Source organism: Mycetomoellerius zeteki, unplaced genomic scaffold, assembly GCF_001594055.1.
Source record: "Mycetomoellerius zeteki isolate Tzet28-1 unplaced genomic scaffold, Tzet1.0 scaffold517, whole genome shotgun sequence".
NCBI lineage: Eukaryota > Metazoa > Arthropoda > Insecta > Hymenoptera > Formicidae > Mycetomoellerius > Mycetomoellerius zeteki.
The window spans coordinates 80,333-99,463 of record NW_017257520.1 but is presented as its reverse complement, the minus strand read 5'-3'; the positions used below and the strand labels follow the sequence as shown (position 1 = coordinate 99,463).

Genomic DNA, 19,131 nt, shown 5'->3' with positions numbered 1-19,131 from the left:
TGCTTTAATATTGCTTGTGTGAATTTATATATATATATTATATCTTATTCTACAAACTGAGTAGTAATCATTAAAATAACAAGCAATTTAATAATTTGTTTATGCTAATAAGTATCTTTTATAAGAGTATTAATAATCAGATGTTAATGAGAATAAAATAATCTTAAAATCTCTCTCTCTCTCTCTGCAAATAATGTATTGCAAAAAATATTTAAGAATTCTTGTGTTTAATTAGATTTATTCTCATTTATCCAAATTCATATTTTTTTTAAATGTAAGATATGCAGTAATGTCATAAATAACTAGTAAACTATCTTTTCTTTATAATCATCTCAAATCTAAATCAAACGTCCAAAACTTCTTTTGTAATATTTTGAAGCGTACCAGTAAAATGACAAATTAGAAAGTGTGAAAATAATAAATTACAAAAGTATTCAGGATTTATAAAAGTATGTAAAGTATATAAAAAGTTATCTATATAAATCGCAAGAATTAGAAAATTTTAGTCAAATTTATAGCACATAATTATAGCAGAAAGCATAAAATGTTGAAATGAAAATTCATATTAATCGAATAGTGAAAAGAATTTGTTATTCTAAAATTAGAGTTCTAAAGTCTTTAATATTAGGTTGAACTCGAAATACTTTTTCGCCGGCTCGTCGAGTTTAAGCGTGGACGAGAAACTTTTGATTGGATACGTATTGGAGGGGACAAGCGACCCGCGCTAATTGCGCTCAATAAAGTTCGTTACGCAGGCAATCCTGACGTTGGAATATTTCCCGCATTAATTCCCCGCTATCCAGCCTCGATGCTTTTTAATAAACACGAAAACGTTACCTGACCGGCAAGGCAAATCCTCGCGGGATCAATCGCTACTGGCATCGGCGACCGAGCAGTGAGGAATTAGAGATAAGCTGCGAAATGATTGATGGATACGTCCGCTATAGTTCCCCGCGAATTACAGGTAACCACGGCCTTGCCGCAGTCTGTTTCGCCGTGAATGATTTTCCTTTCATGACGTTAAAGGCTCATCAATGCCTTTCGACGTTTCTTTCGACGAGATTCAGCGCTTCGACCACCGGCAAAATATAGCGAATGGTAATCCTATGCAAATCACACCTGCATTTCTTTGGAAGTTGTCCCTCGCATACAGCTAGGGTTTTTATTGCTGGCCACGTTATGTGCACATACGAATGAAAGAAAATAAAATCGTTGTCCTCTCCCCTTATAAAAGTGCCGTAACTGTAACTGAGGGAATGCCAGGAGTCATTTCCATGACGTGGCAGTCAAGAATCGTCGAGAAATTAAATACTCGGTAGAAACGGTAGAAGAAACATGCCTGACTAAAAGCACCTGTATACTTCGGCCAGTCGTAAATCTCCGGCGCGATAGGCGAGAAGGTCACGACGGGAGCTGTGGGCGCGAGTAACTACAAGGAGATACGGAAATGCGCACAGGTAGCCGACGCAACAATGTAAAAGACCAAGAGGTGCTACAAGACGAAGAGTGGCTGAATGGTATAAGCTGCGTGAGATGCTCCGAAACAGGGTATGGCACTTCCAAAGTTAGCAATTTATCTAACACTTATTACTGTCCATAGTTAACATTGGGTGCAATTAGCCATTAGGAGTTTTAATTTAAAAGTAGTCACTCGGAATGATTTTTACACTTGTAATACTCTAACGAGAAAGTGAAATTTACAATCATTTTCCTTATTGATCAAAATTTCATAACTATTGTTTTTATTTTTCGTCACTTTTTAAAAAAATATTGAGTAAATTTATTTAATAATCAGAATATAATAATCATAGCTAAAAACCCACTTTGCATTTATGTTAAAACTTAAAATTGATCCTTGTTAAAATTTTGATGTTGAATTTTTAACATATTCGAGTATTAATTTAACATAATGTATTTGTCTTATTTAAATATTTTGTATTGAATTAATATTTAACATTTCTTTGTGTTAAAATAACACGATTTATATACAAAACATAAAAATAATGTAAATTCAAAACGTAAATTTTAAGAGAAATGAATAAAATACGTTAATTTAACGTATCATAAATGTTAAATTTACTGAAATGTATTTAATATAATATAAATATTAATTTTTATGAAAAAGTGTGCTTTCATAATTTGCTTACAAATTGTGTCAGCGATATATTTTTTGTATTATTTTCCAATATATATATTTATCTCGTGTTAACTTTTTGGATGAAAACACGTGAAATGTGTTAAATTTAACACAAATTTTCCATCTGTCTAGATGACTATTCTTAGATTAATGCGCCATTTCAGTCGATGTTAAAACGATCTAACTAAATATTTTTTATCGTTCAAAAGTTTATAACAGTAACACTACTTTCATAATATGGTATATCGCCACAGATAACAACGTTCCGACAGTGAGAAAACTAAAATACTTTACTTTCTGAGTTCGAAATAATCACTGACGAGTGCGGACAAGCGTGAAACTTGAAATCTAATTAAAGCTATGCAAATTCTCTATTATGTTCCGGTGGATTTTATGTAGGATTTAATAAAACACTGCACTTTCACGCTTTAACTTTAAGTTCCAAATTACGCAACATTTCCAAACGCGTCGCTTTATTGTGGATCTCAAAATGTGTGTGTGTGGAATTTGTACTACAAACTTTATGTAATTATTTTAACAAGTTGCCTGCCTGGCAAACTTTATATGTTTTAACTTATACAGTAGAATTTGCATTATATGCATATATAATAAAATATTATGTAATATGTTAAATAAGATTGTATCCTCATGAATAGGATGATAAATTGCGCACTTTTTATTTTACGTTCAACTGTTGTTGTGTACCTATCTGAATCGGTTATTTTGGAAATCCCATAAATCAGGGTTGACAAAATTTCACATTTTTGGGGTCCATACCAGATATATAGAAGAATAGAAGAACAATAGAAGAAAAAAATATTTTCCAGAACAAACTAGCAAAAACTGGTCTTTTCTATTAAAAACAATAAAATAAATAGAAAACTTTATTGTTCTAATTTTTCTTCTATTGTTCTTTATTTATTCTAATTTATATATTCTAGTCTCACTATACTAATTTAGCGTCAATCCAGTAAATGTGTTTTTCCAATTTAAGCTTTATCCAAAATAAAATCCGTAATAGATTAAGAATCGGTGAAACAAATAAATTAGTTTAGCACAAGATATTGAATGGTTACGAATTATTAGATATATATTGATAAAAATTTTTGTTATTATTTGTTCGTTTTTCTTTAAAATTACTGTGATTGATGCGATAATTAAAACAAAAATATCTTTCTGCATAAAGTACATAAATATATATTTTTAATATTAATTATTTTTATCATTTTTGCCCGTTTATTCCATTGAATAAATTTTTATCACTTCTAGTTTTTACAACTGTAATACTAAAAATAATTAAAACTATGTAAAAATGCTTCATTATCTCATACATTAAATGAGTGAAATATAACTTTTAAAATAACAGATTGTAGTAAAAAAATGTTTAAATTTATTGTTGAAAAATATACACTATTCATGAAAAAAGCAAACTCGTAACATTGAACTCCAATAAAGTTATTTATTATTGAGTGTATTTTTGTGGAATGTAGAGTATATAATGAAAGAAAAACATAAGTCATCATAAATCATTGCTTCTCATGTGAATGACAATTTTGTAGAACTAGTAATTAGGGAAGAACTTGATTAATATGATTTTGAAGGAAATTGTGTATATACTTCCCCTGTTTCTGAAATAACCGATTGTTTTTCGTGATCCAAACTCTTATATTAAATGGCATTTATGTTTTTTACAAATATTTTTAAAAAATGTTGACAACATCAGGGATCATTAAGGTGCCACTAAAAAGTCGGACGTTATCAATGTGTATTAACAAAGTTGTCACAAATTTCTCATCCTAAAATTCCACAACTTTTCTCTGATTTCCAGAATAAATTATTATTATTATTATAATGTTGCTGATACTACTTATATTGTTAATTGTTAGTAATATTTCAAAACTGTGTAGGTGTGATGTATGTATCTTAAACTTCTTTAAAGCCAAGAATTTCCTAATAATTTCCTAATTTCTTTGATTTCTAGTTTTGTGGCAACTTTGATCAATAAAAAGTTTTGCTATCGAGATAATTAACTTTGTAAGCGTGGAAGCGGGATGGTTGCAGCAGTTCTCAGGGTTACAAATAATTTTTGCATTCGCGGAAAGGACGTAGCAGTGTCAAGGACATTCGTTGCGGTTCTAAAAACACAAAGTCCTGAAATCGTGATCGATGTGAGAGAAACGGGAAGAGAAGCGATGCAAGATTCGTTTACAGTCCCGTGATTCATCGTCTTCGAATCGAGCCTCGTGGAAGTACGCAGAAACAGGAAAGCAATGACTAACGGTAACGATGCGATCCTATTGACGAAACTAAAAATACTGATTTCCGCGATGTACACGGTAGCGTGCAATTATAAACACGTCGATAACACACCACGAGAAATTGGCGAGGACGCGTTCGCGTAACGGTCAACACAATTTACACGATCGCGTGTTTATTTCAAACCGTAAACTCGTGAACGAAAATATCAAACAGACCCTATGACTTTCAACTTCGTGAATAATTCTAGTCCATATCGGCTATGGTTCGATAAGAGTAGATAACGAAAATGTAATGTGGCAGCAAAGCTTCTTTGTTTCATCACGATGGAGAAGGCATATTGTGTTTGTGAGTATATATAGTAAGTGTGTCTCAAAAATATTATTTCCCTTTTCCCAAGAAAATTTATCATCGTTTAAAAAGCATACTGGAATAACGCTATTAATAAAAGTCGCAGCGAGAAACGTATCACGAGCGAAAGGTCAGACGAGAGCGAGATGTTATTTGTTGCACTTCCATTGGAAAATCAACATTTTAATGCAATGTTTGTCGCGCGCAGCTTTTTGTATATTTAATCTTAATTATATTGCTTACAAATGTGTGTGTTGTTTCATATAAAAATTTCAATTTGTTTTATTCGGTCAAAAAAAATGTTTTTTTGTCGTTTCAAAAGTTGCTCAAAGTTCAAAATTAATTAGATATAAACATAAAAACATATGATATAAAAGCGTGGTATATTATATTTTATATGTAATATAAAGTAGATTTTCGGAAATACCCGGTATTGAGAAAAACTTTTGATAAAAGTGGCGAATATTGATTAAATATTTAGACCGGTATTCATAATCCATTCTTATATTTAAGACCGTCTTAAGTACAGTCTCAAGATATCCTAAACCAATCATTCAGTCGCATTAGCATCTTAAGACAATTTTGAAATAAGAACGGGCTATGAATATACGACCTTAGAAACTGAATCGTTTTCTGGCCGGGGAACATTCCGCTTTCATTCGGCGATGTTCGCCGAGAGTCCTCGTCGCGTGACAAGTCCTCGCGAGCCCCACAACGAACGACTAAATGAAGGAATAAACGAACGAACGAGGGGAAGGCACGACAACGGACCGTTTCTACATTCGAATTTCATCGAGTCGCGCTCTCGACGTTCACGGTCGGACGTGTCTATATGAAAGCAGGGAGAATCGCCGAGCCGTGACGAAGCCCACATCAGGCAGCCTCAGGAAGGTCGGCGTCTAACGTAAAAAGGTGTATTCACCTTGATTCGCGCTCCTTCGCTCGCGACTTGACCAAGAACTTTCCAGTCGGCCGGCGCGAACGCGAATCGCGGCGACTACAGGGGGAGAGCCACTGGACGAACAAAAGAATGAAACGGACGACGGCTAATGGCCATCGCGATACTCGGCCGCTATCCTCGTCGAAGGGACGACGACGACGACGACGGGTCGTTGACCGGTGCCGCGTCTTCGTTAAGGCGTATTCTAGAATCTAGATTCTCGCGGATACCTCACGGGGAAATCCCCGGAAATTGAACGAGTTTCGAGACTCGACCCGCGCGCTTTTCAAAAGCCACCCTTCTCGCCCCTTCGCGGTTAGAACGCAGCCTACATTTTTGCCAAACTATCTCTTTTGCCTTTTCTTCGTCTTTCAATTCGACATCCCGCCACGTGTTCTGGCGTGTTCCCTCTTCAAGGGAAACTTTTCACACGCGTCTAGGATTCTAGAAGGCCCGGGGAACGCGGTCTTGTCGTGGGTTTTTTTGCCGCCAAGGGGGAGAGAAATCCGGGAGGAAGGAGCGTCCTCGTCGGCGTCGCGTGCTCGGTGACGCTACCGGCACGGCGCGGATCGATGCGACGATTACTCCTCGCGTACCGGTCAAACGGACCTGTCCCCCTCCCCTCCCCCCGTCCCTTCCAGGCCCCCTCCCCCCACTTTGGTCCCCCTTCGGTTTTAGCCCCGGACGGACGAAGACCCACCCTAGCTCCGACAACGGCGAGCCGTACGATTGTACGTACCGCGCCAGCGCCATCCTGACATGAGACAATCCGGGCCCGGCGGGTGTCGACAGCAAGGTATCCAGATCTGCAAGCGGCGACTTGTCGTTGACACTATATCCCACTACTGGACACATGCGCGCGAACAATTCTTCGTCCTTGAACGAAGCGCGAGCTCGTCATAACTTCCGGCTGAATCGCGAAGAGAGTGCCCTTCCTCTTTCTCTCTCTCTTTCTCTCTTTCTCTCTCTCTCTTTCTCTCTAATTCTCGTTCAACCCGGCGCGCCGACTCAATCGACTACGAAGCACGACGGTTCTCGCGTAACACGATCGACAACGAATAATTACCCGCTTATTGCTTGAAAATTGCTCCGGAGTCCTTCCTCTCCGCGGTATCCGGTCACTGTCATCACCGCATTTTTTACTTGCGTCCATCCGCCAGAACAACGGCCGACGAAGAGAACGACGGTGAGAGATTTCTCGGAGATGAGCGGCGCGATGATGTGCGGAGCAACGACGCTCGTGGAATCAATCCGGAGCGGAGAAAAGAGTTCGTTCTTGCTGTCTCTGTCTCTCTCTCTCCGTCTCTCTGGCTCAGCCAATCACCAAGTTGCGCTTCGATCCCTCGTTCTCGTTTATCTCGTCGTTTCTCCTCACCCCGTCCGTCGGATGCCGTGCGCGCGTGCAACTGCGTGCGTATCGAGCGCCTCCTCTCTTCCTCTCTTGTCTCGGCCGTCGAGTCGCTCTCTCGAGGTACTCTCCGCGGACCCGCGACTTTGACTCCGATCCACGGCGTTGGCTCGACTGAGAGCAACTGAGAGGAACTACTGAACGCCCGCTGGTCCCTACTCCGGAACGCGCCGTCTCGGCCACGCTCGGCCGCGCTCGGCCGTCTCCGCGACCTCGTGTCGTGCCGAAGAATGACGATCGTCGGCGACACCGTCCCCCTCCCCCGTTCATCGCGCGCACCCAAGGCTCCACCTCCCTACCCTCTCTCGCCCTTTCTCTCTCCTTCGCCAACCCTGCAGGAAATTCTTGCTCCGCGAGCGTGTGCGCGATGCCGCTTGTCGCACCGAAATTGTATTAAACGCCGTTTCCTGGACTTCAATCACGAATCTCGTCCCGCAGTTTTCCGATCCGCGAATTCGGGGATCGATCCTCTCTCGTCTGTCTCTCTCGTGAAAATGAAGATTCAAAAATTTTTAATATCTTACAAAAGTCGTTTGTTGACGAAAACGCGATAGTATGACTCCCCTTTGTTTCAGAAGCCAAATGAGCGAGATTATCGAGAAGAAAAGAAGTCGTCTCTGATAACATTGTAAACAAATGACAATAAGAACGAGGCCTTGAAACACACCCTCCATGCCACTTTCAACAAAGGCGTACGCGGTCGAGGATTAAGGGGGAAACAGAAGCTAAACCGTGTCCTTCAGAAGGGCTATATCATACATTTCCAAAAGGGATGCGATGAAAAGGGAGGTTTCCTCACAACTATTCATGTAGCGTTAGCGTGTGGCAATCCTCCTCGAATGGAAACTTTTCTTGTTCGAAAGATTGAACGCTTTGCTCCACGATGCGAAAAATCGACCTGAATAACAACGGCATTTCGTTTTTCTGATTATCGAAAATAATTATTCGAAACTAAGATGAAAGTCAAACTTTATTTGCTAACAAAGTTTATTTGTTAAACATAGAATTTTCTCTCAGAATTTATATTAAAAGTCATAGTAGTGGGATTCATGGTATTTCAAAGAATTTTATATGATTTTCTCTAATTTTTATCTACCACAATAAAATATAAAAATGTTTGGTTAAATTTTAGTAAAATATATAACAAAATTTCAATAATTTTTAAATATATTAAGTAATTTATGATTTTTTTGTTTGAAATAAAATGTACGCCAAGTAGTAATAAACATATAAAATATCATAAGTTTTAAGATACGGCGTGTGTATTTTCAATCTGACAGATATCTTTAAAAAAATGAAGAGTAAGTTGTATCGAGATGAAAGTTAATCAATAATACATTAATAAAAATAAACATTAATCCGGAATGCTTACTGAAATTTTGTAAAAAAAGTTCTTTAAGAATTCCCAGGTAGTTTTATTACCAATTCCACATAAGATTAAACAATTTTTAAAATGCAACTTTAGAATAAATTGGAGTGCAAGGTAACGCAAATAAACTATATATTGTAAATTAATAGAAAATAGGAATTCCCCAAGCTATCTATCACTTTCTACAACTAAAGCCGTGAAATTTATAAAAGATTCACTACAGTATAGTATCAGCGAGCTACTCTTTTCTGCTGAGTATTGTCTTGCGATGTGTCACCTTGATTTTTTTTAATAAAAATTCGCGAGACATGCAAGAATGTACGTAAACATTCGCGGATGTCACACATATTGCGAACCAACCGTCAACATTTTGCATTATCAAGAAAAAAATAATCAAAGAACAGTGCTTTCAGAAATAGATGAAATAAATAAAATTCCAAGACTTTCTCTGAATACTGATAACATTCCATGAAAATCTCTCATTTTTCAGGCTAAAAATATTTCCTAAAAATCTAGGTTTCCCAGATTTTTTTCCAAGTAGGGTAAACTTGGATAAGATGGCCATCTTTAAAATATAAAAAACATACTTTAATTTTTGTTATCTTTAATAACGTAATTAGCGGAAAAGATATACCAATATAATACGATTATAAAGATAACAAAAATTGAAGTATGTCTTTTGCATTTTAAAGATAGCTATCCTAAGTTTACCCTAATCGCTCAATATAATTGTTCAGTGCAATTTATGTAGTATGATAATGATTAATTATGCTTGATGAATCTCAGTTACTTTCAGTTACATTTAAAAATATTTTGTGTTAATAATTAATAATAATTCACAATCTACTTTGTAATCTACTTTTATTATGTAGTTTATAAAATGTTTTTATAAATTTCGTATATTTCGAAAGTTCCTATTATTATCGATATTTGATAGGTTATCAAATTGTTCCAAGCCATATTATCATGGCTTTCAGCATCAAACATGATGAAAGAGTCGATGACAAAAAACTTGTTTATTAGCGTATGTACTTTGTAGCTCTCGAATTTCGAATCGAATTGTATACCAAACAATGTTTTATGATGGAACATTAATCTCTGAAAAAAATTTAAGTTAAAGCATAATTTTGGAGATATAAGGAATCAAAATGATTAAATTATCAATATTATTCAAGCCCACAATTAGACGCAAAAAGAAAATTAATACTTCCTTGATAACAATTATGATTAAAATTAATAGAAATAGTTTTCTAATCCATCTAACCCTATTGCTTAATTTTTTAAAAGGGTAAAACTATTCCAAAAAAATTGTTGCTAAATTTCTCGAAAACAAATGCAGATAAGAAAAAATGTTTAAAATAAAACTTGTTTGTCTTGAAATTCTCAAGGTCTCCCAAACATATTTTATCATGTCTACATTCGTTTTTAAGAAATTCAACAAAAGCGGGGGATTGGTGTTCCGAAACACATATAAGGTACGGCATACATACGCGCGATAGGCATCGCGCGGCAGCTTTCAGCAGCACCGGAAACCAAGAGAGCACGCCCGTCTCTGTTCGTCCAGTTACGCGAAAAAGGGGTCACGAAAATGTTTTACGAGCCCGTTTAAGGTGCCTTCCTTTCGGAGGGGTCGGCGTCAATGGGACCGTGACGTCGTGCCGGAATCACGCACGACGGTTGTGACATTGTGAGAACGATGGTGATACCGGGAGAGAAAACCGGAATACATTTCGGGCAAAATGCGTTCGACGGTTTACCGCACCGCAGCGAAACATCCGGTGTGTGTACAGCGAAAGAGTTATGCCAATCCGAGAGAAAATATGATCTCCGGAAATTAATCGCCATTCTCTCTCTCTCTCTCTCTCTCTCTTTCCCCTAATTCTAGATTCTAAAAAAATCCCGATAAAGTTGAAAATCGAAAAGATAATTTGAAAATAACAGAGACAAGCAATTATTTTTAAAATTAAATTAAAATTAAGTAAATTAAAATAATTTTTAACTAGAAAACTGAAAGTGTTAGTCTCTCGATAAACGTTGTGTAATATAGAATATAAGCATGAGACTTTATTGAAATTTATCAGAATAAAAATGTGAAACGAGAGAGAAAGAGAAAAAGAGTTACAAAGTAGATATAACATACTATTAAAAAAAAATTATTAAAAAATATCACCTTTAAATAATAAAATTTTACTCGAAAAAAAAAAAACAATAATTTATATACATATTTTCAAATAAAAATTATCACCTACACATATACGGTTCATCGAGAAAAATATTCGGTTGAATTAATCGGAATTCTGATGAAAATGGACGGATCAGAATTTTCTGGTTAAATCTATTAGAAATCTATATAGTTGAGATAATCGGAATTATGATTGATATAACTCGTTTATTTTCGACTAGATATTTTTCAGTATTGAATCCTATCGTTCAATAAACTAACCAAGTTACACTGAGAGAAATGCTTGGTGTAACTATTCATTTTGTTGACATACGATTAACAAAAATTAAATGATTAGAACACCATTTTTGAATGAAAAAGAAAGTCAATTTTGTTAATCACAAATCAAACGTATCTCTCAGTGAACGTGGGAGCGTTTATAAGAAAGGACAAATGCGGGAAATATCGCACGTTTTCGAATTTTCGTTGGAGAAGTTGGTATTAATAAGCGTGACGTCTCGCTCGGGGCGAGAGACTCCCCTTGACCCCCTTGAAAAACGACCCTGAGGCTCGTCCGCCCCACGAGGCACACGAGAGTCGCGTTTTATATACCCTCTAATGGCTCGCTACTATTTCCATTTCTTTTATTCGCGTGCATTACGTTTTCCCGCTGTTTGCCGTTATTATTACTAAAGACTTTCCGTCAGCCCCTGCGTTAATGTACGGGTTCCCGATATATTATAGGTTTCCCGATACGTACAGACCAGTTTTTACTGGAACTCCCGCCTATGCTTTTCTTAGCCCTCTCAAGTTTCGCCCTCGTTCGATCTTATTTATTATCCTCCTTAAAGAAACTTGGAATTAATAAGGTCCCTCGAGCATGCGCGCATTTTGAAGACCAACTTCACAATCGCTTTAACTCGTAAATTCATATTTCACCGAATGAGAGATATTCCCGGGGTGTAATTGAACGACGACGTTTACGTGTATCTCCGTCCGGAAAGTTCGGAGCAATTTCTGTCGTGGATAAGTAAAATTGAGAACGTGCTATATAATACAGGTATAGTTACGACTGCCTCATTGCCGGCTGCCTTATTGAGCGCGCGAAACTTCTCTGAATGTGTGGAGAACTGCGTTGAATGTAAGTCGGCCGCAATCGCACGTAGATAATCCAATGACTAAGGGCCGCGTTCGTAGCGCGTTCATTTAACGCTTAAATACGAGAAAGCGGGAGAGAGAGGAGAGACTTTCATCTTGTGCGATTACTTCAAATGCGATCTTCATATTCGTGAACGAATAAAGCCGAGTTAAAATTTGAGTTGCACATCGTGATGCAATTTTTGTTACAAATATCTCGAAGAAATATACGCGTATAATAAATAGAAAATAGAAATATATATAACAGAAGTTGAATAAAATTGAATAAAAATTTAATTAAAGAGAATTAAAGAAATGTAAGCTTAAGTAAGATTTATAAACTTAATTAGACAAGAAATATATGCACACACATACATACATACAAGTAGGTACGGTGCATCAAGGAAGATATTTAATAATTCAATTAGCAAATAAGTAATGGTATTGTTTTATAAACTATTCCGCGAGTCGAGGGATTTAACTCGCCCGAGGGATTTTTCCATGCTGCTATACAAGGGACACACACTTGATACAGAAAAGAGTAACTTTCTCGTGGTGGGCGAGTCGAATTAATTTGCACGATTACGTAAGGGAGTGTCCGTCGCTACCTCTCCGCTGCCAACGCGTGTAGCAATTCAACGAATTTTTTGCAACGTAGCAATAACACAGCTGCGTCGAACTCGAGAAAAAGAAAAAAACATATCAATTGATACGGGTGAAATCGTCCTATCGAAGAGGAGCACCAAATAAAAGAACGAGAAGTTAAAACAATGACGCGCAGAGCGGAGATAGAAATGAAAATGAAAACGGCGAGCGACGAACGGAGATAGATACAACGCAGATGAGCGAAATAAAATTTGTATAGAGAAAGGAAAGATAAGTCGCCAGGCGGATTATGCGACTCGCAAGTTTCGGGGCGTTGTTCCAGTTCGGGGGCACTAATATCGTATAGAAAGCGTACCGGGAGGAGAGCGCGAAAGCGCGATAGAGCTCTCCGCGGAGGGTGGAGGCGAGACCATGGCGGAGAGCGGGCCTCGGGAAGGCGGAGAACAACGACGGCGACGACGATGGCGATGGTATCGGGGGCGGGAGGGACGAGGGAGAAAAGAGAAGAGCGGCTGCTCGTAATGCCGCGAGAGGTGATTGCGTTAGAACGAGCGAGGCGGAGAGAGACGGAGAGAGAGAGAGAGAGAGAGAGAGAGAGAAAGGGAGAGAGAGAGAGAGAGAGAGAGGCACAACCAGCAGCAGCAGCGGCGGCGGCGGAGGGTTCAGACGAGGTCAGGTCACGGGACGAGAGAGCCGAGCCGCTCGCTCGGTCGATAGAACGAAGCTACCACCTATGCCACGCGGCGGTGGCGACGACGGCGGCGACTGCGACGGTGGTAGTATCACACCATGTCGAGCACTCACCATGGCTAATGAGAGCGAGCGTACACTTCCACTACTACTAACTATATTCCACTGTACCATTCTACGCTCCGACAAGCTCGATGCGATTTCTCGACGCGCCGGGGGAGCCTGGAGCAACGTTCTCATGTCGGATGTCGACATGTCGAATGATGCCTGATTAATGCGGCCGGCCTGTGATCGACGTGAAATATGCGCGCGGACAGGAGAGATTAAAAGACAAATTAAGACGTATCGCTGACACATTATGGCGCGAATACGTTGTAGAAGAGAAGGAGCGTTTTTTATTCAGGGAGCGCCGAACGCATGAATTGGGAACGTATTGTGCGGCTGCGCTAATGTTAACGCGAATATGTAGATGTTCTACAACTTCGTTTGGTATTCATGCTTCTCGACTTGTACGACTTATCTTTTGCATGACTGAGACCGGTATTGGGCAAGATGCACTCGCGAATAATGAATAACGATTTCATATTTGTCAAAACGTCAGAGCATTGTACTTTATTCGCGCTAAAGCGTCGATGTACGTATATTCGATGGAAAATTATTTATTAGCCGATTATTTATATGCGCGTATACACGTTTAAAGCTGTTGCTCATTACAGATGATATCATTAATTTACAAGGTTTCTATGTTTCTCGACATCTGAATGATGAATCTTATGTATTTTTAGCTGCTGAAAAAGTGTAAGGCTAGAAAAGTTCTGTCATTAATAGATTTTAAGAGATCCAGGATTTTATTTTTGAAAAAACTATAAATTTAACAATTTATTTGTTTCTTTTACCTTACGGAATAAAATAAGAATCATCATTTGGTGTCAAAGAAACAGAAATCTTATAAATCAACGTGATTTTTTTTACATTAAAATATTGTCAATATTTTTTTAATATATCATTTAAAATTGTATATAATAGTAATAAGAGACACACACACACACACACATATATATATATATATATATAGACAATAAAGAGACATCATACCATCAAATTTTGATGTATTGTAAAAAAATATTTAAATCTCTTATAGCTGTACATTACATACGTTATGAATTTGCGTTATTATATAAGAAATTGAAAGTAGGACTTTAAAAATTCAAGGTAATTTATTCTTTTACAGTATTTAAAAATCTAAAAACAAAAAACACCTGTTACTTGTTGAGAAACAAATGTTGATCAAAATTTAATTTCAGTGCATTTTATTACCGGCAATGTCGAAAACATTCTTTTACATACAAATAGAAAAACACACACACACACACACACACATACGCAACGCGTTTTCAATTTACCACTTTATCATAGACTGGTGATTCGAGAGGATAAATTATTAATACTTTTGTGCGGCCTGTCGGATGTAAATAGACGCTTGTAAATGCATATGTTCCTCACGGCCGTCGATTAAATGCCAAGCGAGGCGGCTAAAAAGAGAGATCCAACGTGGTTGACAAAGCCGCGAACGTTAAAGTTATCATTATTTAGGTCGTTCTATGCATTTCCGCGAGAGGCTCGGAAGTTTTCTTCTCCTATTTTTTCCTTTTATCGTTCATTGTTCACGAACACGCGCAGCGCCCGAAGCATCTGTACCTCCAGGGTACACGTGATTTCTATTAAGGAAAATAACCGTGGGACATGCGACTCGTGCATGACCTCCAGTACGAAGCCCGCCGCTTGCGCTTCCTCGTCCAGATTTTTCCACGAAAGATTTTTCCTCAAAGATGATGTCCTCTTTCGCCATTAACGTCACGAGCTCGACACTATAATGTGTAGCAAACCACGAATTATATACTTCCCGAACTCTCGTAAATTCACCGCAAACGACGGAAATCAATTGTTACTCTGTACAACAACGAGATGAAGAGGGAATTTATTAACCTCCGTGCCTCGTAACTTTTCTATCTTTGAAAGCGGAATAATTACACGAATCAATATCGAAGGCTGGCCTTATAACAGTAGGACATTTAGTGTCAATTTATTTTCGGAAACTCACAAGTCGCGAAAGGTTAAAGTGTTAACGATTCTCGAGGAGCATACGCGGTGTCGACGAGGTGAATCGCCACAAAAGTTGGCCTCGCTCCAAGAGAGACGCGGGCCATAGGTGGAAAGCGGACAGGAGAATCTTTTCCGAGGATTTTACGGAAACGCGACGAGAGTTCTGAGCTCGCGGCGAATAAACGATCAACGCGAATGTTAAGGGGTTACACTACCCAGGCGCACTGAAAAATGAACGTTTTTTTGGGAATTTTTTTCTTGGAAACTATTCAATGGATCATGGAAAATGAAATTTGAGGCTTTATTATACATGTTTTGAGGTATAAAAAAAATTTTTATTATAACTTTTGATACAAAATGGCGTCTTGGCAAGTGGTAAACGGAACATGTGTTTTTTCCGAGGAGCGAATCTGCGTACATCATAACATTCTCCGAACAGCACCTAGAGCAAAAAAAAAAATTTGTCGTTAATCTACATCAGTTTTGCTAGGATAGTACCCACGATTATACATTTTTATCGAAAATTTGCAAATTGGCGTCAGTTTGAACTTTTTTTTTCATTTTTTCGCTAAAAATAGACTTTAAATTGTTAATAACAATTTTAATTATTTATCAATCTTAAAAAGCGTGTGTACTTCCCTAGCAAAACTGATGTAGATTAACGACAAATTTTTTTTTTTGCTCTAGGTGCTGTTCGGAGAATGTTATGATGTACGCAGATTCGCTCCTCGGAAAAAACACATGTTCCGTTTACCACTTGCCAAGACGCCATTTTGTATCAAAAGTTATAATAAAAATTTTTTTTATACCTCAAAACATGTATAATAAAGCCTCAAATTTCATTTTCCATGATCCATTGAATAGTTTCCAAGAAAAAAATTCCCCAAAAAAACGTTCATTTTTCAGTGCGCCTGGGTAGTATAACCCCTTAAAGCTCGTGTCACACTACGCATTGTGAATTGGATTCAAATTGAATTGGATTCAAATTGCGAATCATTGAGGGCGAACTGCGATTCGTTGAATATAAATTACGAATCGTTAGACTAGCGAATTATATTGGCAAATCGATGATTCGTAATTCCCAATTCCCAATCCGCACAGAAAATATTACTTTAAATTTAACAGATTTTATTAAATTTAAAGCAATGTATTCATTAGAATATAGTCCAAAAATGTTTAAATTAAGAAATGTGATTATTTAACTTTTTAAATGATACGTATCTTATCTAAAACTAATTATTTTCTTACAAAGAACGTTTTATTTCATAGAATAATATTTGGTGTAATCAAAGAAAATGTTATTTCATTGAAAAATATTGCTCCACATAATTGTATTTTTTTTGCCAAACAATAGAGGAAAAAGTGGTATTATGGCCAGTGTTAGATATTGTGGCCTCTCTTAATATCTCCACTATTATATAACGAATCCTAATCTTACGGAATAATTTGTTCAGTAGCTCGTCGTTACATCATGATGCTAATATACCAATAACCAGCACTTATAACGCATTTCTACTTTCAAGTATTTCGAAACGTTTCTGAGGTACATTTTAGCATTTAATTACACCTACTTCCTCGTTTTTCTTAAACTTGAGCGTATTATCACACGAATATATGTATTTTTCAGTATGTTGTTTGCTATTTAACATTTTATTTGACTGTATATACTTTGAGTTATGCAAATTTAAACATGATTTTAGCATGACATTTTGCTAATGTGACCCTCTATGGGTATTGATTACACGGCCCCTTTTTTGAGGTTTTCACATCAAAATAATTATTTGATAATCGATTATAGCTCTACTGTTAATGTACGTGTACTATTTTTATAGTACTGAGATTTTTAGTACTGAAGCTTATATGCAGAAGTTATGTGAATGTATATACATTTATTTGCATACATTTTAAAATGTTTTACTTTTTTGTAACCAAATATTTTTCTAAACAAAACTAATTTTTTAAGACTTTTTATGGAAGACCACATTATGGATCGCTCAAGTTTTTCTTCGAGTCATTATGCAATGTCGCCACATTTTTATTAATAGTGTCCTAAGTAATAAATATTTCGTAACTTTGAGTCCAGAATCGATTCAACAACATTTTAACGAATGTAATTGTTAAGTTTTAAACTTAAATATTCATTATTAAAACCAAGTTATTGTGTAAAATGTAACTGAAGTGCCGTACCGCCTTCTCCTCTATAGCTTTAATGCAATCAATCTAAAAAATTGGTATTAAAATAATGTAATGTTTCCAATTTCTTAAAATAATGTTTCATTTAAAATTAAATAGTTTCAATGAAATAAATGTAAGTCAGACAAATCTCAAATGTAAAGATGTCTTTTTCTCTATGTATATGCATTGGGAACTAAGAATTGCAAATTAGAGATTAAAATTCGACCAGATAATTTTAATCTTAATCCATTTCTGATGTTAATCGATTATTCACCATTGGAACATGCTGCGAGTGTACCTACCTTATCGAATAATGTAACTAATATGATTTTCGTTGAGAGTAGTTAAAAAAATGACCTAAACGTTCAGATATTTTCATCTGTAATTTAAGTTAATAACAATTGTGAATTTTAATTTATGCGCACCAATTACAATGCTTGATTCTCCTGGTTCATAAGTTGAAATCATATCGATATCGATTGATTTTTCGGATCATTTGATTTGATATCGACTACATTTTCTATTGGTTTCCGAAGATCAACATTTTATCAACGCTACATCAAGAAGATTGATGTTTTATCAACGCTGCATCGATAAAATGTCGATCTTCTTTCGAAGATCAATAGAAAATCTAGTAGATATCGAATAAAACGGTCCTAAAAATTAATCGACTTCAAATCGACATGTGAACCCGGATTTCATTTGCCTTATTGTTCTATTATTTTAACCTATCGAGAGTCCTTCAATTATCTATGTATTATTCATTCATTTCATTTTGATTGGTTAAATTCTACTTTCTAATTCGTAGTTTTCAATCTCCAATGTATGAGTCACTCTGGGCTATGTTCAGATTCCTACCCGAGTGCCACCCAGATATCATTTTAACCTTGTTGTTCATCGAAAGAATAAAACGATAGGGAAAGGTCACCGATACCGACATATATCATTTTGTGTTTTTAGATCATATTTCTTAAACAAAAATTTAAGTTACTTTAACTTTATTTTCATTTCATTAAGACTGAGTTGTTCCATCTTTCGATAAACTTCAGCTTACTGTCTTATTCTTTTTAGGGATGCACCGGATATCCGGAAAGTATTCGGTATTATCCGGCACTATTTTACTACCCGACCGGATAGTCGGATATCGTTAGTATCCGGGAATATATTCGGTTGAAATTTGATATCATTAAATTGTTAATTTTTTATTATACAAATGTTCTAAAAATAAGTATGCATATTCATAATACTATATCTTATATATTGTTGCAAAATTACAATTTTTTCTCTATAGGTTTTTTTTTAAGACATTTACCCGGAATCCGATCGAATATCCGGAAAATGTCGAATATCCGATTCGAAGAAATTGCCTTCTCGGATATCCGAACGGATACCGGATATCCGATATCCGGTATTTCGGTAATCTTACGATCCGATGCATCCCTTATGCTTTTACTCTTTTATTCTTTTATTTATCCAATAGATAAATTATCACATAATTTATTCAAAGATAAAACAACCGGTCTTAAATGATTTTGATGTACCCGCTTGAAATTTACTTCCGTTACATTACATGAAATTTGCTGCCTTTTTTTTAACAGTATATCTAAACAGATTACGTTTATATCAGTATTAATAAAGTGTAATAGTTAATTTCCAAGAAATAAGGGAAGGTGTCTCTTTAAGCTTATGTCAGTATTGATGACTTTCCTCTACCTAAGGAGCATTCAAGTGGGAATGTAGAGTTACAGTCTCAACTATAATATAACGTTACAGTCGTTAAGAGTTAGAATAGGCCCCT

General features: G+C 36.5%; 1 protein-coding gene across 8 annotated transcripts in view; it reads right to left on the bottom strand.

Moving 5' to 3' along the window:
- Positions 1-19,131, bottom strand: part of rdx (BTB/POZ and MATH domain-containing protein rdx) — a 113,337-nt gene that overhangs the window by 34,520 nt on the left and 59,686 nt on the right. The window contains exon 1 of one of the 8 annotated variants that reach the window (XM_018455851.1): positions 6,385-7,232. The exons of 3 other annotated variants lie outside the window; for them this stretch is intronic. In XM_018455851.1, the coding sequence (XP_018311353.1) occupies positions 6,385-6,539 (155 nt within the window). In that variant the 5' untranslated portion in view covers positions 6,540-7,232. Of the gene's footprint in view, positions 1-6,384; positions 7,233-19,131 lie in introns of those variants that run through there. 4 more of the 8 variants (XM_018455853.1, XM_018455855.1, XM_018455854.1 and 1 more) reach the window with 4 other exon arrangements.